This window comes from Gigantopelta aegis, chromosome 9 (genome assembly GCF_016097555.1).
Source record: "Gigantopelta aegis isolate Gae_Host chromosome 9, Gae_host_genome, whole genome shotgun sequence".
Classification (NCBI taxonomy): domain Eukaryota; kingdom Metazoa; phylum Mollusca; class Gastropoda; order Neomphalida; family Peltospiridae; genus Gigantopelta; species Gigantopelta aegis.
Genome location: NC_054707.1, coordinates 53,278,500 through 53,303,077, shown reverse-complemented (window position 1 = coordinate 53,303,077; position 24,578 = coordinate 53,278,500). Strand labels below are relative to the sequence as shown.

The 24,578-nt window shown below is 37.1% G+C and overlaps 1 protein-coding gene across 1 annotated transcript in view; it reads left to right on the top strand.

Moving 5' to 3' along the window:
- The window catches only part of LOC121381645, a 32,684-nt gene extending 9,788 nt beyond the window's left edge, over positions 1-22,896 (top strand). The window contains exons 3-16 of the mRNA XM_041510982.1: positions 860-931; positions 1,564-1,632; positions 3,649-3,792; positions 5,299-5,439; positions 7,983-8,048; positions 8,624-8,767; positions 9,228-9,299; positions 10,059-10,242; positions 10,740-10,851; positions 11,666-11,851; positions 14,206-14,433; positions 16,508-16,687; positions 18,777-18,902; positions 20,445-22,896. Coding sequence (XP_041366916.1) covers positions 860-931; positions 1,564-1,632; positions 3,649-3,792; positions 5,299-5,439; positions 7,983-8,048; positions 8,624-8,767; positions 9,228-9,299; positions 10,059-10,242; positions 10,740-10,851; positions 11,666-11,851; positions 14,206-14,433; positions 16,508-16,687; positions 18,777-18,902; positions 20,445-22,360 — 3,640 coding nt within the window. The 3' untranslated portion in view covers positions 22,361-22,896. The remainder of the gene's footprint in view (positions 1-859; positions 932-1,563; positions 1,633-3,648; positions 3,793-5,298; positions 5,440-7,982; positions 8,049-8,623; positions 8,768-9,227; positions 9,300-10,058; positions 10,243-10,739; positions 10,852-11,665; positions 11,852-14,205; positions 14,434-16,507; positions 16,688-18,776; positions 18,903-20,444) is intronic.
- The last annotated feature ends 1,682 nt before the right edge of the window (positions 22,897-24,578 follow it).

Below are 24,578 nucleotides of genomic sequence, written 5' to 3'. Positions count from 1 at the left end.
AGAATAGAATAGAACAGAATAGAACAGAACAGAACAGTACAGGTTAGAATAGAATAGAATGGAATAGAACAGAACAGTACAGGTTAGAATATAATATAATATAATATAATTAGGGTAGAATATAACAGAATATAATGTAGTAAGAATTGAATTAAAATCAGAACAGAACAGAAGAGAAGAGAAGAGAATTAGAATAAAGTTAGAATAGAGTTAAAATAGAATAGAACAAAACAGTACAGGTTAGAATATAATATAATATAATATAATATAATATAATATAATATAATATAATATAATTAGGATAGAATATAATAGAATATAATGTATTAAGAATAGAATTAAAATTAGAAAAGAACAGAACAGAACAGAATAGAATAGAATTAAACAATACTATATACATCTCACCAGGATTTATATTTAACGTCCAAGAAAGTTTCTGTTTCGTTGCAAATGTCATATTTTGTATACGTACGTTAAACCTTTTGCTTCTCAAAATGTGTATCCCATGGGGACCCGTTAAGGATCCCATGGCTACCGGTTATGATCCAGTGTTATAAGCTTCAAAGAACTATAATTCCAGTAGAAATACTGGAGGTAGTAAACGGGGAACAGCCATCGTTAGAAATTGGCATTTGTACCAAAGGAGAGTAAAAGCTTGAGTTGAAGGTAATCAAATTGAACATCCCTTTATCTCGCTTAACACTATGTTACAAGATGTAATAAACTTAGCCTCTCTTCCTTGTTGGAAAAGCTGTCGATAAAATCTGATATGGTATTCGGTGATTTTTTTTTTGGCCATAATTATTTTGCTGCAGTGATAAAATATCATAAAATTCTTCTTTTTCTCTCTTGTTTTTAGACTGCTTCACGATAACTTAATTGAGGATTTCCATGACAACGCCTTTGTGGGTCTCACGTCTTTGAGGATTCTGTATGTGCTTTGCTAATTTGTTATAAAGGGTTTTCACACATAGCTTCACGCTTTACAAAAATCTTATGTCATCACTATTGATTTAGTGGGTTTTTTCCTATAGCTTGATGGAAAAGAAATTCAAATTTTATTTTTTGAGCAGATTATATGTTAGTGGTTTTGAGCACACATTTTATATTAGTATGAATTTTGTGTTTCTCTCTGTTTCTGTCTCTTTCAATCTCTGTGTCTCTGCATCTCTGTCATTCTCTCATTCTCATTCTCTCTCTCTCTCTCTCTCTCTCTCTCTCTCTCTCTCTCTCTCTCTCTCTCTCTCTCTCTCTCTCTCTCTCTCTCTCTCTCTGTGTGTGTGTGTGTGTGTGTCTACGTGCGTGTGTTTCTAGTGCATCAGCGTGTATGTAAGTATTATTAAATATTTGTTTTTAACATTTCAGTTTTTAAAATTATAAAGCTCTGTCTAAAAGATAATCAAAAGATTTAATCAACGGGGTAGTCACTAGCCAGACGTAATTTTATTATAAGATTTATTAAAATCAATAAAATACACCTATAAATTAAAATATTTCGATGGGGCGAAAGAAACAAGAAAAGAAAATTATGTACCATCACTAAATAATATTTTATAATTTCAGGCAAGTGAATAAAAACCGAATGAAGAAAATTCCAGTCGCATTAAAGTCGTTGCCAGATTTGGAAGAACTGTAAGTGTGACCCTATACACCAATGCACATCACCACCATATGTAGTATCTTAATATAGCCCGGTTTAGGAAATAAGTTTTCATTAATAAAATAATACAAAATACAAAAATGATGATTATATGTGGTTATTTAAAAAAACCCATTGGTTTGATGGTGCTTGTCATTTTTAGAACTAAAGGATAATAATAACTGTCATGCAACTTATACCACAGCAAAATGTGTCGGAGCTTTAGCATAAGGGTGAATAACTCAAACTTTATATGAAAATCGATGTTGATTTTTTTTTGGCATAGAAGTTACGAAGCGAATGCGCTTCCTGACAATAATAGGCCTTTCGGCATTGTCCTATTTTTAACAGAATATATTGAAACAGAAATTATATTGAAAGTTATGCAATCTTAAGTGAATGTGCAACCATACGGTATCGTAAAATAGAAAAAGTCGATTGTAAACAAGTGTAGTATCGGTACGCCATATGTCCTTTTTGGACAGACCAATCAAGGGTCAAGATAACCCATTTAAAATTTTCTGATATGCCATTAAACAAATATTTGTTTTCGTTTCATTTGGAAGAATTCTGTAATTATGATTTCAAATTACGAGTGTGTTTCTCCAGCTATCCCTAGAACTGTAATCTTGTAGTCACGGACAGAAGGCTAAAATTGGCGAAGAACGGATTAACCGACAACTCCCATAATGGTTCGCAGTATCTGAGTGCTGAATGATTCCATAATCCCTCGATTGTGTGTATAATTACAGTCGATAAATGTACAGATGAGTTCTATTCAGAAACTAGGGAATATTTTCGAACCTATATCAATTGTGCTGGCAGAGTTCAGATCTGTGTTCATGCCAGGAACAGGAGTTTGACCTATGGTGAGGTTTTGCTACACATTTTATAGCCAGCATTTGCTACACATTTTATAGCCAGCATTTGCTATAAATATGGACAGACCTCGGGGTACAACAACAAAAGATACAAAAATATTAAGTTTGCTTTACTGTATTTAAAGGGACATTCCTGAGTTTGCTGCAATTTTTAAGATGTTATCGACTAACCGAGACTTTTTAACGAGTGTAATTACATATATCAAATATATTTTTCTGCATACAATATTAGTGGCTGTATATTAAACGTGTTTATGATCGTTTCAATATTTGTACTACGTTAAATTTCATTTTATTTTCTAAAATATAATTTTTTCATACATACGAAATTATTTGAAGACAAAATCCAGTTTGGGCTTCTTACAAATATTAAGTCAACCAGAAACACATTGAATATACAGACACTGATATTCTAAACAAGAACATGTGTTTAATATGCAAGTTTAATCGAAGAAAAAAATTATTTGTCGGAAACATCTTACAATGCAACAAACTCAGGAATGTCCCTTTAACATTATTCAGTTTAAATCCAATTAGTTTTAGTGTCTATTAAAGCTATCAATGTCTTGAGGACATTTTAGGATCAATTTGGCAATATAATCTGTTTACCGAATTAGTTTAATAATGATAATGATAATGATAATGATATATATATATATATTCCCATTTCGTTTGTTGTTCAGTATATATACAAACACAGTGTAAGTTTTCTTTGTGTTGTTTTAATGAATGTTAAATGAATAACCGAAGTCACAAGTTGGCTTGTAGGTTGTATTTTCCTTTCCAACACGAAACATTCTTTATACGATACATATATTTAGTGACACGTAATTGCCATGGTTTATAGTCCTTAGCTGTTAAGCTGGGGTTAACAATTAAAATCCATAGTGTCCTTAGTGTCCTTAATTGCTGTAATTTAATTTGACAATAATTGGTTTGATTGTTAGCCCCTAGTTAACTAAAGACTAAGTTATTGCATAAATGACAGGGGGCAGAATATCAATTAATTAAATCGTACATGAACAGCTAAATATATAAATTGCTTTTGAATATATTTGTAAATGTTGCACTATGAAAATACTGTCAATTAATTTAGTTGCACAATTAAATCTCTGTTTTCTTTTCCAGAGATATTGATGACAACAATATTGAGTATCTGCCAGACTATAGCTTTGCTGAGAATAAGAACTTAATGTTACTACAGCTGAAGGGTAATCCCATTCTGTCTGTAGGAAAGAAGGCCTTTTCTAATTTACCAAAACTCAGGAAAATGTAAGTAATATCAACATTGACAATTTTCGTTAAGTTTACATAAACGCGTTATAATGTGTAATAAAGGTGTGAAACGGATCTACTGTGTAATACGTGTTCAGTGATATAACGAAAGCGATTCAAATAACTGCTTTAGATTGAAATTAGATGAATGTTTAACACTTTAACCAGAACCACACCTAGCGGATGTGGACAGGGGCAGGGGCAGGGGTCGTCTTCCACTGAATATGACGCAAAGGTGTCATTTTCGTCTACCTGTGACCTCATTTTAGTTTTACGGCCATCACATTAAGTTAGTTCTTATTAGAATCAGCGTTGCTGATTTCGCATGTACAGCCATATCTATGTTGAACAGGCGTATGACGAAGAATTATAAGTTTGCTTCTTGCCACAGGTGGCTGCTTAATACAAGTTGTTTGTAGACTCAGAGAAAGTATATTACACAGGTGGTGGGAGGTGGAGCCAGCTATGTATAGGTTAGAAGGCATTAAGACGTTTCTTCAGAAATAAAAAAGGGCGGAGCGAAGCGGAGACCGTTCTTATTTCCAAATGAAACGTCTTAAGCCTTCTAACCGATTTAGACGGCATTTCATAGGTTCATTACTTGATATGGGCGGGGCAAGCGTCAATGCGTGTTCGCGCTAGTTGTTTTGACGTCATTCGTACAGCTCTTGGCGATGATGTCTGGCCAATTGTGTTGAAGTAATTTTTTTCACATGACTTGTTATTAAAACGGCTTTTTGGTGTGTCTTCACGATTAAGACGATCAGAATGCTGATATCCGATTGGTTGAATTGGAGAGAAACCGAGGAAATGCCGTCTAATGAGGGGAGGGCATAAGAAGTTAATTTTTTGAAGGCCTCAAATACAATGTTTTAACCTCAGAAGTACATGTAGCAATGTTTTTATGACAATTGTCGAATATTTTAAAAGTTCGTTTTATAAAAGGACACAAAAGCAAAGCCACTCCATACCAGACACATCAAGGTAACATAGAGGTATATCTATGGAGACGATGCAAACTAACAAACGGTACAGGGCTCGTGCTTTAAATCTTAGAGTCTAGACTCAAACCTTTAATGACGTCATAACGTTGAAGTCTCAGACATTTACCTGCATTATATACTGAACTCCATCAAAAACGTACCATTTCAGATGTGTTGTTGTAAAAGACATATGAGAAGAAATAATAATTATAACTGATTTTGTATAATTGGATGTATTCAAGTAGGCAATAAATAACCTACACATTGCAAAAAATAAAAAGGTTAGGGTTTTTGTTTCATAGCCATAACAGCGGAAAATTGGGTAGTGCGTTTTTAAAGGAGTTCAGTACATATACATGTACATCACAGTGCATGTACATGACAGTCTTCCTCCAGACACTTGCAGCAAACCAAAACATTGCATCTTTCCTACTAAAAGAAATAAACTCATATCCATACATTAAATAGGCTATACACTCCTAAGAACTCCTAGAACTAATGTGCGTATCTTTTCTTGCAGCTATCTATCTGAAGCGCACGACATGACGGAGTTTCCCGACCTAGAGGGAACATCGAGTCTGGACGGGCTGAGATTCGACAGGGCCAACATCAGAGTCATCCCCCCTGATATGTGTCACCACTTACCGCTTTTGAAAACCCTGTGAGTTTGGGGATGAAGGATTGGTTTTGTTTTTGTTTCCTCCTCTTCCCGATCTGGCTGCTCCTCCTATCATTCAACGTCTTTCTCTGGCCACATCCTCATCCCAGTCCTTGTCTCTCTACTTGACGCCATATAACCGTAAATAAAATGCGTTTAGAGCGCCGTTAAATAAAGCATTTCCTTGTCTCTCCACCATGCGACATGTGTTTGTCTCTTGTGGCTATCAATGTCACAACTTCTGTCATTTCCCATCATCTTGTATGTGCTCAGACTGATCACTTCGGAGAATGTTGTGTGGTCACTTCTGGCATTGCTAAAAGATACTTATAACCACCTACTACAGTCTCCTACAACCGGTCTGAAATTTGACAGGGCCAAAATCGGAGTACTCCCCGCTGACATGTGTTACCACTTACAGCTTCTGAAAACCCCGTGAGTTACTGTTTAGTGCCATATGTTGTTTTGACGTTATCCATTTAATGAATATATGACTTCAAGTAAATCTCTTAAGTCATTAAGGCTGAAGTAGTCTACTGTAAAAACAAATTTCAAATAACATGGTTACGGCAAAGCCATTTTATGGTATCAGTATATATGGTGAAAATGTAGTGTCGTTCCCGAATGTTTTTGAATAACTTGTTCAGGCTATTTAAAGCTACATTCTTTACTAGCAAACTTAGTCCCAAAAGTTAACAAATGAACTAAAAACATAATACCAAAAAAAAGAAGAAAAAAGATAGAAGGATTAATGAAAAACGTCTGTTGCCTTGATACAGCATTTTAAACTAGACTAGCCACTACAACTAAAGGCTGTTGAAGAATTGCTTGTCATGAGAAAAAATATTATGGGTGATCTCTTGTAAAATCTATTAAATACTAAAAGTATACATATTGCAACTTAAAAAAAAATCAATGTTTATAAATACGCTGTTTGAAAATTGAGTACGAGGTTTTTAAGACCCGTTACAGAAAAACAAACCGCTAATTATTTATTGTAAGTAGTTTATGTCGGGAAGTAATAGTCAACACATTGTAATCAATGCATTTACCGTCAACCATCTTGTGTGGTGTATTTAACAAAATGTTTATGTCTATATTTCCTCTGTGCCACTGATCAACTGCCCGAGTGTTAATAAAGTCTTGTCTTGTGTTGCTAATGTAAAAGTAAAGTAAAGTTTGTTTTATTTAACGACGCTACTAGAGCACATTGATTTTTCTTATCTTACCATCGGCTATTGGACGTCAAACACATGGTCATTCTGACACTGTTTTTTAGAGGAAACCCGCTGTCGTCACATAGGCTACTCTTTTACGACAGACAGCAAGGGATCTTTTATTTGCGCTTCCCACAGGCAGGATAGCACAAACCATGGCCTTTGTTGAACCAGTTATGGATCACTGGTCGGTGCAAGTGGTTTACACCTACCCACTGAGGCTTGTGGAGCACTCACTCAGGGTTTGGAGTCGGTATCTGGATTAAAAATCCCATGCCTCGACTGGGATCCGAACCCAGTACCTACCAGCCTGTAGATCGATGGCCTAATCACGACGCCACCGAGGCCGGTTAGTTGCTAATGTAAATCACGTGACAGTGTATCCAGGTACCACATCGTAATTACCCTTGTTATTGAGTATAGCAGCTCAGTACGTTCTACTTTAGCAAATAGGTTTTCAGTAAAACTTTATTATAAAATATTGAAATGTTTTCAAATATTTCTTTGATGATTTACAAATAGTTCGACCCCTTTAATACTACAATAACCCATTGGTTTTGAAGTTACTTGCAATGTGTTTATTACTACGTGAAAACAAATGTGCATATAAGGACTATGGTGTAACAGCAAATTGAAACAGTAATTTGGCTTAAAGATGGATAGTTCCAAATCTTTGTGATATTGATTTTTATGCTTGTCAATGTACATGCTAAACATAGCAGTCACGTGGCCCTGTCTATATTGTGCTATTTTTCACAAACTATATTCTAACACAGAATCTAACACAGAATTTGTATTGAAATGCACGCGGAAGTGAATGGTATTGTGCAAACTTCATATACCATTGAGCGTTCAACACACAGGACGCCTTCTTCGCTGTTTAGCATAACATTGTTTGTATGCAAAAATTACAGCAGACTTGTTTATTAAGACAGCTGATTATACATAAAATACTTAGGTTTGTGATTTACATAAGCATATACGTATCGGCTCCCATTTGTGTAGGGAGTGGCAGACTGGCTTTTGCCGGAATTAAACGAAAATGCCCGAATCTGGATAAAAACATTTATTCATATTAGCATTACTACCAAACAGCTATATAGGGTTGCAAACGAATCACTACGCATGGAATACAACTCATTTGGAGGGTAGATGATGTAAATACGTGGTAAAAAGGTCATTTTGCCTGAATATCTCTATCATTTTTGCCCGAGGTATCGTATGCTTATGTACATTAGGAAGCTATGTTATATGTTAGAGTGGCGATATTGCACTTTTAAGAGATAGAAAATCTTTACTTATTAATTATCTGCATCTCTTCTATTTCAGAGATGTCCACTCAAATCGGATAGACCAGCTTCCAAACGTCACTGGGTGTTCCGCTCTTCTCAACCTGTAAGTTTAAAAACAGAACACTTATTTTTGACACACTCGTTTAACAAAACACTGGGTGTTCATTTGTCGTATCAAACGGCCATATCACTCATATGTTAAAGACACGCTAAAGTCAAACCTTCCAATCAAGTTAACACAAATGAAACTGATTGCTGTTACTGACTTATATGTTCGTTGCATATCCAAACACCGTAAATACGTTTTTGTTGGAAAAGACTTCGACTCTATTGATGAAACGAAATTGACTCTATGGGGGACAGCAAAAATAACACTATTGTATTATGTATATGGGTTTTTTCGGAAGTGTTTCGTAAAACAACAAAATCGACTCTGTTGGATAATGTATATGATATTTTGGTATTTTGTATATAAATATGGGATACATCCATATTGAATCGTTAGGTTATAGGTCTATTTTTGGTGGGGTTTGTTGTTGTTTGTTGGGTTGGGTTTGTTTTTGTTTTAATATTGGAATGACAAGATGAAATCTATTGGAATGTTTGTGTAGAAATGTGGTAAACAACGGAATTGACTCTACTGGATTATGTATCGAGGTTTTTTTTAATGTGTTGTAGAAATATGGGTAACAACGCAATCACGTCTCTGGAGGGACGTCCGTTTCGTAGTCTGCACGAACTAACCGACCTAACCTTGGGCCACAACTACATCACACATATCCCGGAAGATGCCTTCTATGGACTGGATAAGCTTCTTTACTTGTACGTGACACAATGTAAAGCGCTGACGTTGTAGTATAGAAACATCACGCAGTACACGAACATTTGTTTAATATCAAAGTTGCGTCATTTGACTTGCACATCAACAGGCTGAATATCATAGTTGCGTCATTTGACTTGCACATCAACAGGTTTAAAGAAAAAAAATGTCTACATAATACAAAAATATTATTTTTGTGTACCAATTCACAAATCATTTAAAATATACTTAATAATCATTCGTTTGTGATAAATTAATATTGTTTCTAAAAATAATTTTAGTCCATTTAGCCTTTCGAGTTATACGGTTATGCTCTTTTTTAATTAAACCATTATCTGCAATTCATATTTTTAATATAATGGTTATGCTACTTGTATGGAGTCAGCTATAAGTATTTTAACGTGGTTCAATATATTATCGTTTATTAATGTAATATTGTGTTACTAATATTGTATTTAACAGAGATCTCTCTCACAACAAACTCAGCAGGATTCATCCAGCAGCGTTCATTCCACTCATGAACGTTGAAGACTTGTAAGTATGCAGTAAACATCAAATAAACAACGCTCATCTTAACAATAACGTAGATATACTTGTCACTTCAGGCGCATTATTTCTGCATAAAAATGTACCTGGTAAATCATCATATATAAGTCTATAACCATAATTACAACTTCCCAAATTAATTAATGATAAAACTTTAAAATATTGTTTCCACCAAAACCACCATAAAATTAAATTTATATACAAATATTCAGTTAATTTCAATTAATAACCGGCCTCGGTGGTGTCGTGGTTAAGCCATCGGACATAAGGCTGGTAGGTACTGGGTTCGCAGCACGGTACCGGCTCCAACCTAGAGCTGAGGTGCGTGTCCAGGACAGCGTGCTTGAACCTTAGTTGGACATAAGCACAAAATAAGTTTAAATTAACAAATTAATATGATTCCGTAAACAACTATCAGTAATGAAATGTATCATCCTTAATTACTTAACGTGCTTCCAAATCATTTAATTAATGTGTCTCCAGTGGGATGTAGCACAGTGGTAGAGCGCAGTTGGCCGAGGATCGATCCCAGTAATTATTGGGCCCATTGGGTTATTTCTCGTTCCAGCCAGTAATCCACAACTGGTATAACAAAGACCATGTTATGTACTATCCTGTCTGTGGGATGCTGCATCCCTTATTTGCGAGTACGAAACCATAAGCCGTAATGTGTCAGCCTAATACCCTACACCCATCTTTGGTGGCTATTTTACCACGTTTTTCAGTACATTAATGATCTTCTTTCAGAAACCTGGGCGACAACCACATCCCCATGTTACCAGAGAGCGGACTTGAGAACCTGAACAAACTGAAGACCTACCACAATCCAGAACTCAGGGAATTCCCGCGGAAGGAAGCGTTCCCCAAAATAAAACTGCTGATTTTATCCTATGCCTATCACTGCTGTGACTTTCTCGACACGGGAACTGAAGTGAGCATGCTACGTCTACTAGAGTCGTAACTGGCGTAGCATACGGGGTGCTGGTGGTGGAACGTGTGAAATGTAACAAAGAAAGACATGTTTTATTTAACGACGCACTCAACACATTGTATTTACGGTTATATGGCGTCAGACATATGGATAAGGACCACACATATATTGAGAGAGGAAACCCGCTGTCGCCACTTCATGGGCTACTCTTTCCGATTAGCAGCAAGGGATGCATCATCCCGAACGTGTGAAGTGTACCAAGCAATTTTATATATTTATATATATATATATATATATATATATATATATATATATATATATATATATATATATATATATATATACACACACACACACACACACACACACACACATTCAATTATCACTGCAGATGGGGGTTTTCGGGGTTTGTTTTTGTCTTTGTTTTTTGGTTGTTTTGTTTTAGTTTGTTTTCGTTGTTTTTCATAATGCTTACGTAAGGAGTGTTTGTGTTACAGACGAAGAACAAGATTCAGCTAAAGGAGGACGTGACGTGGATGCACGGGGACAAGCCGGTGGGCGGGGTCTGGGAGGCCTTCCAGAACGTCTCCGAGTTCTGGGAAACACTGTGTACGTGATCACCACGTGAAACGGTTACAGGCATTATATTAATAGTAATAATACACGTGTAACAAATGTTGCAAACATAGGTAAAGTAAACAAAAATAATGGTTAGAGAGCAGGGAGTGATTGCATGAGCAAGCAAATGAATGAAGGTGATGAATTAATGAATTAATATTAAAAATAAAACTTTTACAGGTACAATAAATTACCTAATAAATAAATTAATTAATTAATTAATTAATGAGGAGTCACCATTTCTTCTATATACCATTGCTACGTTAGATGGATTGGTGGAACAGAATATAAAGAAGCCTTAAAACAGGTGGTAGTAAAAGCAGATTCGATCTGTTTGTAAATGGTTGAAATGTGACAAGGCAATGACATCTGTTTGTAAATGGTTGAAATGTGACAAGGCAATGACATCTGTTTGTAAATGGTTGAAATTTGACAAGACGATGACATCTGTTTATAAATGGTTGAAATTTGACAAGGCGATGACATCTGTTTGTAAATGGTTGAAATTTGACAAGGCGATGACATCTTTTTGTAAATGGTTGAAATTTGACAAGATGATGAAATCTGTTTGTAAATGGTTGAAATTAACACGACGATGACATCTATTTGTAAATGGTTGAAATTTCACAAGAAGGTGATAGCTGTTTGTAAATGGTTGACATTTTACAAGACGATGTCATTAATTTACTCTTTTACAAGATATTGTTAGAAATTAACATAACTGTGCAAATCATCCCATGATGTTTATGAATGACCAATACAAATGTCTTGAATATCATTTCATTTCTTTTTTTTTTACCTTCAGCTGTAAATCATTCATTTGTCGTGGACAATATTTTTGAGAATTTCGGCACGTACGATACGGATTTCCCTGACTACGAGTCGTCGTTCCCAGAAGGCAGCGGGAAATACCTGGAGGACTACAAACCTCGAGAATACGCCCATGACCTCGTCATCGCCAGACCGCCAATCAACTGCAAGCCAAAACCTGGTGAGGCAGTTTGTTTAATTATTTTATTTTATTTTATTTTATTTTATATAAAAATCCAAGCAGGTTGCCCTGGGAACATTCCTCAACTATCTCAATCTGATTAAAATTAGCTCTACTGGTCTACCAGTAGATCTAACAGCATTGCGTGGACTCCCATGTCCAGGTGACATTTCATCTATAAATAACAATTTAAATATCGACCAATATTGATTGGTCGAATGAAAGGTCAACTGGACATGAGCTCCAACAGGGTGGTGTTAGATCCACAGGTAATAGTAATTAACCAGTGGAGCTAATTTTAATTAGATTGCAACTATCTGAGCTCTTTCTCCAGGATAGAGATTAGTCATCGGCGTGGGAAAGATTTGATATTAGAGGAGCCATCCACATTTGGGATGGGGAACCACACTGTCTATAAGTCGTGTTATGAGCCAATAGCTAAATATAAAAAGTGGTGGGGGTAGAGGTGTGATTGAAGAGACGCGGCCCTCATGTCCTCTCCCCCGGGCTACGCTAGTGCTACTGGTAGTTAACAATAGAGTAGACAGTGTAATGACCATATATACATGTATATTGGACTACATATAGTACGGGAAATTTTTATGGACTGTGGTTGGCCTAAATAGAGATTGTGGGGAAATGAACCACACATTAGATGTTGAATACATTAAGACTGAAGTCTCGTTGGTGTGGCATGTTTTGTTGTTAAATTGTGTATCATGTATCACTTTAAAAGTAAGCTATGTATCAAAGAAAAAGATTTACTATCAAGAGACAACATATTAATGAGATGGATCCTATTTAACAAAACATCGTGAGTTTACGGGAAACATGAAGGAAAAATCTATTGACGTGTCCATATCCAATGAAGATTCAGGCACGTCCATCCTAGGCACGAGTTCTGATTTGCGCCAGCGAATTTGTATTGAGGGATACATTTAATTTGGAATAAATTAGTATACTGAAAATAAATGAATAGTAATTCAAGCCAAAATGTGTGTGTGTGTGTGTGTGTGTGTGTGTGTGTGTGTGTGTGTGTGTGTGAGTAAGTTTATGACTAGCAGTTATATATCTGACGCACGGTAACGTGTTACATCATTAGCATGTAGCATTGTAAGGACAAATAAAAAGAAAATGAAATATATACACTTCAGACTATATTAGTTATAGTGAATTTCGAAATTCTAACTGTAGTTTAGTCGTAGATTTGTTTCAGCGCAACATTAGGTTTACGATATTTTGTGAATAGCGTCCCAGGATGTGTGCAAATTGTCAATATTCTGTGTTGTATGCTGCATATTATATATTACTGTTTAATTGGCAGGTCCCTTCATGCCGTGTGACGACCTGTTCGGGTGGTGGTCTCTCCGCTGTGGAGTGTGGATTGTTAATGTACTGTTTAATTGACAGGTCCCTTCATGCCGTGTGACGACCTGTTCGGGTGGTGGTCTCTCCGCTGTGGGGTGTGGATTGTTAATGTACTGTTTAATTGGCAGGTCCCTTCATGCCGTGTGACGACCTGTTCGGGTGGTGGTCTCTCCGCTGTGGGGTGTGGATTGTTAATGTACTGTTTAATTGACAGGTCCCTTCATGCCGTGTGACGACCTGTTCGGGTGGTGGTCTCTCCGCTGTGGGGTGTGGATTGTTAATGTACTGTTAATTAACAGGTCCCGTCATGTCGTGTGACGACCTGTTCAGGTGGTGATCTCTCCGCTGTGGCGTGTGGATTGTTATTGTACTGTTTAATTGGCAGGTCCCTTCATGCCGTGTGACGACCTGTTCAGGTGGTGATCTCTCCGCTGTGGGTTGTGGATTGTTAATGTACTGTTTAATTGGCAGGTCCCTTCATGCCGTGTGACGACCTGTTCGGGTGGTGGTCTCTCCGCTGTGGGGTGTGGATTGTTAATGTACTGTTTAATTGGCAGGTCCCTTCATGCCGTGTGACGACCTGTTCGGGTGGTGGTCTCTCCGCTGTGGGGTGTGGATTGTTAATGTACTGTTTAATTGACAGGTCCCTTCATGCCGTGTGACGACCTGTTCGGGTGGTGGTCTCTCCGCTGTGGGGTGTGGATTGTTAATGTACTGTTAATTAACAGGTCCCGTCATGTCGTGTGACGACCTGTTCAGGTGGTGATCTCTCCGCTGTGGCGTGTGGATTGTTATTGTACTGTTTAATTGGCAGGTCCCTTCATGCCGTGTGACGACCTGTTCAGGTGGTGATCTCTCCGCTGTGGGTTGTGGATTGTTAATGTACTGTTTAATTGGCAGGTCCCTTCATGCCGTGTGACGACCTGTTCGGGTGGTGGTCTCTCCGCTGTGGGGTGTGGATTGTTAATGTACTGTTTAATTGGCAGGTCCCTTCATGCCGTGTGACGACCTGTTCGGGTGGTGGTCTCTCCGCTGTGGGGTGTGGATTGTCTTCATGCTGGCTCTGCTCGGTAACGGCGTCGTGCTGTTCGTCTCGGTGACTAGTCGGACCAAGATGGACGTCCCACGCTTCCTCATCTGTAACCTCGCCTGCGCCGACTTCTTCATGGGGATCTACCTCGGCTTCCTCGCCATTGTCGACGCCTCCACGCTGGGTGCGTGTGTAGTGGGTTAAAGGGACTATTCTGTGTTTCTAGCCATTGTAAAATGTTTCCGAATATTGCTAGTCTCAGTCTCTCTTACCGTCAGAGTACTAGGGTTAGGCTCAGACCAAGTTGGCCAACTCGATGGTTGTGATGTAATTCCCCAAACTCCCGACTTAGGATGTGTTCAGATTAACAATCAATGGTTATACGTCGACAATCGAGTTGTAAGAACACTCAAACCAGCAATTCGACAGTCGTTGGCCAACTTTGTGCTAGCAGGTGGTAGTCCGATTCTAGTATAACATAATCCTTTTGGTGGCTAAAATTACATATTAAAGATATTTTCTTTTTGTCAAACATCAGTGTCTGAATATCCTGTGTGTTTGTGGACGTTTTCTAATATTTGAAAGTCAGTTTTCATTTAATTTTTAATACATATGAGTTTTGTACGCACGAAATAATTGAAGATAAAAATCCTGTTTGGACCACTATAAATATTAGGATAACAAACACCTTTGTTTATACAGACACTGATATTTTAAACAAGAAAATATCTTTAATATGTAATTGTATCATCAAAAAGGTACTGTTAGTCGTACACATGCCACAATGGCACCAAACTCCAGATAGTCCCTTTAATAAACATAAGTATTAGTTCATAATAAAATAATTGCTAAGTATAGAATAAATGTTAATAGCAGACGACCAAACAGACATGCCTTCAGCCCATTCGGGTCGGGTTTCTCGTAATTGTTGACGTCTACACACTGGGTACGTGTGTATATTTAGAATAGAAATGAAAATGTGTGTAAAAGTCTATAATAATGGTTAAATTTAAAATAAATGTTAAAAGCAGAAGACAAAACAGAAATGTCTTCGTTTAATTCGGCTTCTTAGTAATTTATCATGTCTGCACGTTGGGTACGTGTGTATTTGGAATAGAAATAAAAACGTGCGTAAAAGAAAATAATAATTGCTAAGTGTAAAAATAAATGTTAACAGCAGCCAATTCGTGTTGGCTTTCTCTCAGTTGTTCATGTCTGCACGTTGGGCACGTGTGTATTTGGAACAGAAATAAAAACGTGCGTAAAAGAAAATAATAATTGCTAAGTGTAAAAATAAATGTTAACAGCAGCCAATTCGTGTTGGCTTTCTCTCAATTGTTCATGTATACACGCTGGGTACGTGTGTTTTTGGAATAGAAACAAAAATGGGTGTAAAAGTGTAAAATAATAATTGCTAAGTGTAGAAATAAATGTTAATAGCAAGGTATCCAAACAAACAAACCAAAGATGTATTCAACCAGTCCCTTTTACGTCTATCTTATCAATTATGCTTTTTGAATTACTTGTTTATAAAGCACTCACAATCGGTCGGTAGAAATAACATGGTATAGTTTTCAGTATGGCTGACATATAGATTTCCCTACATATGCCAAGTAACAAAGCGATCATATAATTTGACAGTAATTGTTATCTGTTCTTGACATTCGTGCTAAATCAATAATATCATACATTTGTACAGTTTGGGTTTTTGTAAAACACTGATCGAAAGTAGAAATTAAGGGGGGAAAAACTGACCAGGCAGTAATTTTGTAAGAACTGTTTGTGACATAAACTTGTGTTCTGTCCCGGGTCAGATCACTGGCTATCCAGAGACCGGACCCGGGACAGACATACTCGAAACTCTAGTGGTATAGGAGCATGTAAATAAATATTATAAACTTGTTCCCAGTACGCTTTCTCGCAGTTAGCGTTTTGTAAAGATCATAAGTCCAATTCAAATAGCTTCAAAAAAATCAGATTCATTTTAATACCGTCCAATTTTTTATTATAATATATTTGTGTGTATAAAAAAGGTACAATCTTTGATTTTGTTAAAAAGCAAACCAAAAGAAACAAAAATAAATAAATAAATAAATAAACGCAAACAAAACAAACCAAACAAACAAACAATCAAACAAACCAACATTAAAAAATATATTTAACAAAAAAACCCCACCAACCACATTTTAACATGTCTACATAATATGTGCTACTCAAAATTCAATACAAAAATGTTAAAATCCTGCTTTTAATTACAGGAGAGTTCCGGAAACACGCCATCTGGTGGCAGATGAGTGCCGGGTGTGTGATATCGGGTTTCCTAGGCGTGTTGTCTAGCGAGCTGAGTGTGTTCACTCTGACCGTCATAACACTGGAGAGGTTCTACGCCATCACACACGCCATGCAGCTCAACAAGAGACTGTCACTCAGACATTCAAGTAAGTGACACATTTTCCACTACACTACAGTGTGCGTTTTTCAAAAGACAAACCGATTTTGACTAATGGCTAAGACAACACTAAAAAGTGTCTGCGTACATAGTTTGAGATACATCTGTACCAAATATTGAAACTAGCTTTTGTCTCCAGCTTAAAGGGACTGTCCTGAGTTTGCTGCCATTGTAAGATGTTTGATAATAAGTCTTTCTAGTGACTAAACATATGCATTAATGGACATGGAATGGGCATTTGGCAAAATAGTGGTTCATTCAACGAATCTCAATCCAGTGACTCGTCTATAGGAGGACAGCCAAAGGTGCGCCTTTCCACTTGGTAGAAGATTCTATACTGGACAAGACGTCCTTCTTTTAACAAAGAGGACTGCCACTCCCATACTAGGTCACTAAATACAAAAAGCGTTCATGACGTGCACCCATGGGCGTATGGGGACTCTTTGATTTAAGGGGGCTGGAGAGGTTGATTTACCCGAAATTTTACCCAGATAAAATTTGCCCGAATTTTCCCCACTGTTTTCCCACTGTTTTGCCCGAATTTGGGGGGGTGGGGGGGGGGGGCAATTGACCCCCCCCCCCCGGGTCGTACGCCCATGCGTGCACCCATGAATCGCCGTCAAACAGTAATGATATCATGAAGTTCAACTGCTACAAATATTAGGACACTGATATTCAGCTCAGTCCATTTTGACATACTAGTAATTTTCACCTCGTAGGTGGTTTTTCATCATGACAACCAGATTAATTTTGAAGAGGAACGTTTAAACTATCAAATTATACCAGTTGTTTGCTTTTTAAGATTTTTTATTATTATTTGGAATTGACCTCCGGCTATAAGCGTGTGCACCTTCAGTGAGACAAAGCGTTGATGCAATAATTAAAACTACCAATGGACTAACCGTCCATCTGACCGATAGTGGTCACATGATACAAAAATGGCAGCCTCCAGCAGTATCTTTTTTATTAAGTTATTAATTGGAATAGAATTTATGTTGTATTTAAGTAAATACGTTATTTTGAAAATGATTTGAGTGTAAATAACTGGGAAACTCGACTTTATTATTAGTGTAGTCAGCGAAATCTCAGCCGAGATAGAAGGGAAAGGGTGAGCACCTTAACACCCATCCCTTGGATACCGCGTTTACCTTCACTGTAGTAAATTAAATGTTAAGATATCACGCCACAATTTGTCATGTCGTTATTAACTGTAGCAACTTAATAGGTTTACATTAACAGGACTTCAGTGAAAGAATAAGGAAACATTGCTAAATGCGGTTTTCAAAGTTCAGCTAATTTGGACTTTGTGACATTTTAATATCCCCGTCTTTGTACACATACATTATTTGTTATTGTTATAGTATACGTAACCGCATTTGTAAATATGTTTTATGCGGTCACATGGAAATAAGTACATAAAAGCAAATTGAGACGGTGCTATGGCATATGGGTGAATAAATCAAAGGTTCTGTCGATAACATATATTAATTTTGTCATGCCATTTACCGAGTGATTATAACTTATTCTTTGTGATATCATGTTATTTTTTTACGCAGTATATTCTGGAGTAATATTTGAATTGACTTGCATGGAGTAAATAATGATGCTGTACAACCTTAATGATTTTCATATTGTCCCACATATTTTGTTGTTGTTTGTCCAATCTATGTGTGCATGAAATATATTTTACATCCTTTTTATGTGTAGTATATGTCATATGATTTATAATTAAAGTATTTTAATCCTAACACATATTTAAAATAAAAATCATTTGTTGAAGAGGGGCAAACTAGAAATACACGCTCCCCACCTCCAGCACAGCTAGTTGGGTACATGTTTCTGTCAGTGGTTTTTTTCTCTTTTTCCTCTTTACAGTATTTTGTGTGTATTTTCCTTTCTTCAGACATCTCACAACATGGCGAGTTGCAGGTGTTTATTTCTTTACAGAACTGTGCAGAATGTTTCTACATTCAGGACTCAATGGAGAAGTTTTATTTCACTTGCTACTGTCTAGTAAATAACATATATTCACTAGTTTTTAAAAACATTATTTTATCAAATGTTATTTTCTTGTGAAGGTTACATAATGCTCGGTGGGTGGATCTACGCCACACTGCTGGCCAGTCTTCCACTGTTTGGCATCAGCGACTACAGAACGTTCGCCGTCTGCCTCCCGTTTGAGATCAAGAGCCTCATCTCAAAAGGTAACGGTGCATGACATTATCACTCAACATCAAGACAATCGATGATAACATTTATAACCACTTCCAAGTCATTTAGTGAATTATATATATATATATATATATATATATATATATATATATATATAGTGTGTGTGTGTGTGTGTGTGTGTGTGTGTGTGTGTGTGTCCGCATGTTAGAATCCGCCATCTTGGATTTGACCCACTTGTACCACTTTTCGGTGCTCTGATTTCTATAGACTTGTTATATGTTATTCTCTACAACAAGTAGAACCAGAAACTACAAAACATCAATTGTTAAAATTTGTTCCCATTCAAGTGTTTCTCTCGTAGATTGACTGGCCTATAACGTGTATCCTCGACACTGTCTAGAAGCGATTCTAACTCTTCTTACGTTTCAAGCAGGCTTCGTTTATTTTAACTTGAGTTCCATGTTTATATCCATTTTTAACATTTATTTTTATTTTGGGTTACAATGCTGTATTCGGTGTGCAGAAGATGCTGTTTTCAAGTTGATTATAACATAAGTATATGTTTTTAACGTGATAAAAGTAATAATGTTTTAGGATAATTTCTAATTCCACTTTATGTCAATATAATTTCTGTAAGGATCATCAAAATTACTCTTTCCCTATGTGCATTAATAGTATTCTATTCCCTTGGCAACTGAAATTATACACAAACACGCACAGTTATGTTTGTCTTTATACGGTTCTGTTTGAATCATACCTACCTAGTCCAATCAGAGTGGGTTTTTGTACCATATGTAATCCTTTACATATATCTCCAAATTGATAATTATGAATTGAAGTAACTTAGTTGAAATTTGCAAAACTAGTTGACAATAAATTAGCCAAACGAGCGAACTCCGGAGTTTTTTTAATGTTTAATATATCTTTAGCTTTTTATTCGATTATGTTGGGATAAGTCAAATTGAATTTCTTTATAGTTTTTTTCAAACAAAATGAATCAAGTTTCTAGCGTTGGTTGTGTTGTCTAGACTAAACCCTGTGACAGTTTGCAATAAAAATTAATAACTGCATAATGGTCTTCAATTATAACTACAAAATCCTGCTGTTGTTCGTTAATAAAACTTCAACACGACTAACTGTACTAGGTTTTACTAAGGTACGTCTACTTCCTAATGGTCTTTAATGGTCTCTTCAAAACCTTGCTAGTGTTAATTAATAAACGTTAACACGACTGTTTGTGTTGTTTTGGGGTACAACTGCTTCATACTGGTGTCTCCAAATCAATGCTTTGTTTATTAATACACTTTGATGTGGTTATATTTGTATATGTAAGGTACGTCGGCTTTATAATGATCTTCAGTGGTCTTTCTAAAATCCTGCTAGTGTTTACTAATAAACCATATCACGACTATTTGTATTGGGTTTTTTTTCTCCAGAATACGCCTGCTTCATAACGGTGTCTCCAAATTCCAGGTTACGTTTATTGTTTTTTGGGTAATGATCTTCAGTGGTCTTTCCAAAATCCTGCTAGTATTTACTGAAGAAATTAACAATGTTTTGTTTATGGTTTTCAGGGTACGTCTGCTTCATAATGGTCTTCAATGGTCTCTCGTTCTTCATCATACTAAGTTGCTACCTGCTCATGTACATCAGCATACGTGACTCTCAGGCATGGAACTCTAACGACACGCGTGTTGCCAAACGAATGGCTCTGTTGGTTTTCACGGACCTTCTGTGCTGGGCACCAATAGCCATCCTCTCCCTGGCAGCAGCCTTTGGCAAAGAGCTCATTCAGCTGAACGAAGCCAAAGTCTTGACAATCTTTGTCCTCCCGCTGAACAGTTGTGCGAATCCGTTTCTGTACGCCATTCTGACAAAGCAGTTTAAGAAAGACTGTGTTCTGCTGTGTCGCCGATTGGAGGATTCATCCATTGCGAGGCATTTCTCCCGAGCCAGCAACCGCCACGCCTCTCTGTCCTGGGGCACCTCGCGCAGACCCTCGGGTCTGAACAGTCTAGTGCCCGGGGAGAAGAATAACGGGAACCCCAATTCGGTCAGTTCCGGGAGCAACATGTATGGTGTTCTCAATTACAACGTCGATGTGAGTTACGGGAAACCAACAAAGAGCACGGGGTTGTCGGAAAAACAGGAATCGGAATATGAGCAGAAACAAACGAAATGGAACAAAGGCGTGTGTGAAGCGTGTGTCAAGTGCGCCAGTGCGAACAGTCAGCACAAGTCGAATAAAGATAAAAAGCGTGTTAAGAAAGTGGACAACAAGAAGTACAGATACCGCGGGATTGGTGACTCTGAGGTGATTCTCCATCGTGAATTCGCCTCCAGTGATAACCAGGACAAGTTGACGAGCACGCTTGACACCTACGTCAGCGTCGACTTCAACAACGACGACCAGGTGTCCTCGAATCATTCCAAAGACGTGAAGTACAATCCCAACATGTTCAAGGGAGATAACTGCTATTGCAAGGATGCTTCGGGAAAAGCACAGATTGCCCTCCCCGTTGTTACGTACGACGACAGCTCTGAAAGTGTAGAGTTCCACGACACAGGTCAGAAAATTCGAAAGAACAATTGGAAGCACAGCATACCATGCTGTAGCACCGAATCCAGCCCTTTAGATCCGAACAGCTGTTGTCAGTATGACTTGTCTGCCCCAACTGTTGATAAATCTGATGACACTACGGGTGCATACGCCGTGTCGCCCGATAATGATTCACAGGCGCACGTGCAGTCTGGGGTAGCAAGAGTCCAGTGCAAGAACACCGGCAGCGTGAATCCCGAGCTGGGTAACAAAGAACAAGAACACAACAAGGATCAGGACAGGGTAAGCTCCGGCACTGCCTCAAAAAAGAGACACAGACATAAAAAACGAGGTCCGGGCAAGAAGACGTGTGTGGAGGTGAACGGTCCCGATCTCGTGACCGGTCTCGGGTGTGATTTGAGCTGCGACAACGATTACTCCAGGTCCAGAAAGAAGCGATCGGAAGACGTTGATAAAAACATCCATCTTCGTTTCTTCACCCAGTCCCTCGCTGAGCACGACTTCATCCAGTCGACCGTCTGTCGGTCGAACAGCTTGGTGGAGCTGACAAAACCCCAGCTGATAGAACTGTACCACCCTTCGTCTAAGAGATTCAGCCTGACCCCCGGACAGGAGGGGTACATGCTGCTCAGCGGGAACAGCCGCGATTCCGCATATGTAGAGGACGATGAGGAATATGAATTCATTTCTCAGATGCTCAATGGCTACATCAAACCGACTCGCTCGAAACCTCTAAGAGGTCCTACTCGTTCTGATTTCGTAGACGAAGAGGAGGCTGTCCAGCTTCTTGGAACGAACTCTCCGGCGCACAAAGTTAACAAAGTTCCTCTCCATAAAGTGATGAATGCAGACGATTCTAGAGGATCGTGTCAAAACTTGTCTAGTAACAGGAGTTGTGACAAGGAAAGTGGTTTCAATTCTGAAGTGTAGGTTTAGTTGGTCATTACATAAACTATGATTAAGTCAGGTTACAAGGTGCATTAATACGAGGACACTATATGTATTAATTACCGAGACACTAGATGTATTAATGCCGAGGCGCTAGATGTGGACACCAGATGTGTTAAACCCAAGACACTATTAGCAGCATTCATTACCGAGAATCCAACCTTAGCGTAACCTCAACGAAGTTAAAAGCAGACCAGTTCCAAAGAACTCGGTCATCTCTTAAGTGACTAGACTTAGAATAGATTTAGTCAGAGCCCAAATACCAAGGGTTTACATGCCCAGCAAAACCTTTTTAAGAGTAGTTAAATTAGAAAATTACATATTCAGTCCTTAAAGTATATTTACAGTAAAATACCTCATGTATTATTTTCATGCTTGTGAGCCTGAAAGCCTTCTCTGAGGTTGAGCCTAACAAAAAAAAATCAGATTGCATGAAATTCTATTTTATGATTATATTTATAAATTTTAATATAATAATACAAATAAACGATGTATGTGTCTAATGCGGTATCTGATAACATGTTTACGCAGCATGCAGATTTACTCACAAGCATGATGTAAATACGTATTTTGATGTTTAAAAAGGAACGCGCTAAAGCTACGTTTTTGTTGTACAAAATAATGAAACAAGTTTAATAACTGGGAACCTAGTCAGGTCAAGATTGCAATTTATCCTGATTATATATATATATATATATATATATATATATATATATATATATATATGTGTGTGTGTGTGTGTGTGTGTGTGTGTGTGTGTGTGTGTGTGTGTGTGTGTGTGTGTATATATATATATATATATATATATATATATATATATAATACCAAGACAAAATTATAGCTGTTTGGGACGGAACAACTTGTATCCTAGTTATGATCAGCAAATGAGTGTTGTATTGTTCAAAGTTACTTATTCTTTTATTTCCAGTTGATGGTTTTGATTTTTTACAAAACATTTTGAAGACAATCTTTATTTTAAAAATAAGAAATAAATTGTTGTTATTTAAGACTATTTTGTTTTGGTGTATAGATATTGCAGACGACAAGATATTCAAGATGTGTGGACCTACAACTCTTAAAACCGGTAAGGTTGTGAAATAAAACGGTTCATTTCGTTTATGTTTCGTATTATGTTGGATTGCAGTATAAATAAAATAACGAGTTACTGTCTGAAGATATCGGCTTTATCGATCATGATAAATAAAATAACGGGTTATTGTCTTAAGATATCGGCTTTATCCTGTGAATGTGAGAATGGCAGAGCTTCGTGGCATTCGCCGTTCTAACCTTCGCAGACTAAATATATATGTAGCGTTTATATTTTACATCAGGACAGATATTTGCTATTGTGTCAATAGTGTGTTGTCACGAATATATCAAGTCATTTGATTTTGAGAGAATAATTACAACTTATTATCAATGGATGGATATTCTTTACCGTGACCATATCAAGCTACGGTTCAGGCATGCCCTAACTGGGCCATGATTTTGATAGCATAAGTATCGGAAGCGAAGTCCACAGTGCACAAACACTTTGGCCAATGCCCAATGTATTATAGTTGTACAATTGATTTGTCAAACCCTGACAACCATAAAGTGCACCTCCCCACATAGCGGACACACAAAAGTGTGTAGAAAGTGTGATCAACATTAAACAATGTTATACTCCGGTGTGGTGATCTATAGTTGTTTATAACAAGTTGTGCTTAATACATACATCCTCGAGTACGCGTTGACCCAGGTGATCTATGTAGGTCGCGTAATTTGACCCGTCAACCAGTTTATATCCACTGAACAGAGCCGTAGCTATAAAAAATAATAATAAATAAAATTAATAATAATAATAATAATAATAATAAAAATAATAATAATAGATCATTCTTCATTAAGTGCTATTTTTTGGTTACCTATTCCAGATTTTTTCACCTTTGCACTTTCAGCAAACATATTCCCTAATGAAGTAAACATACAGTTTTTGTTAATTACTACACACATTTTGGGAGTTATTTTTAATTTAATTTACTTTATTTAGTTGCTTTTATATGAATATATAGGCTGTTTTACTATGTCACTAGCATAAACACACAAGTTTCAAGGTATATTGTTTAATGTTTTGAAGACATTACACAAAATACGTTTGTACTATTGTACACATTAAACATCAGAATTAACCAAATATAGTTTAAATGACGTTTAAGAA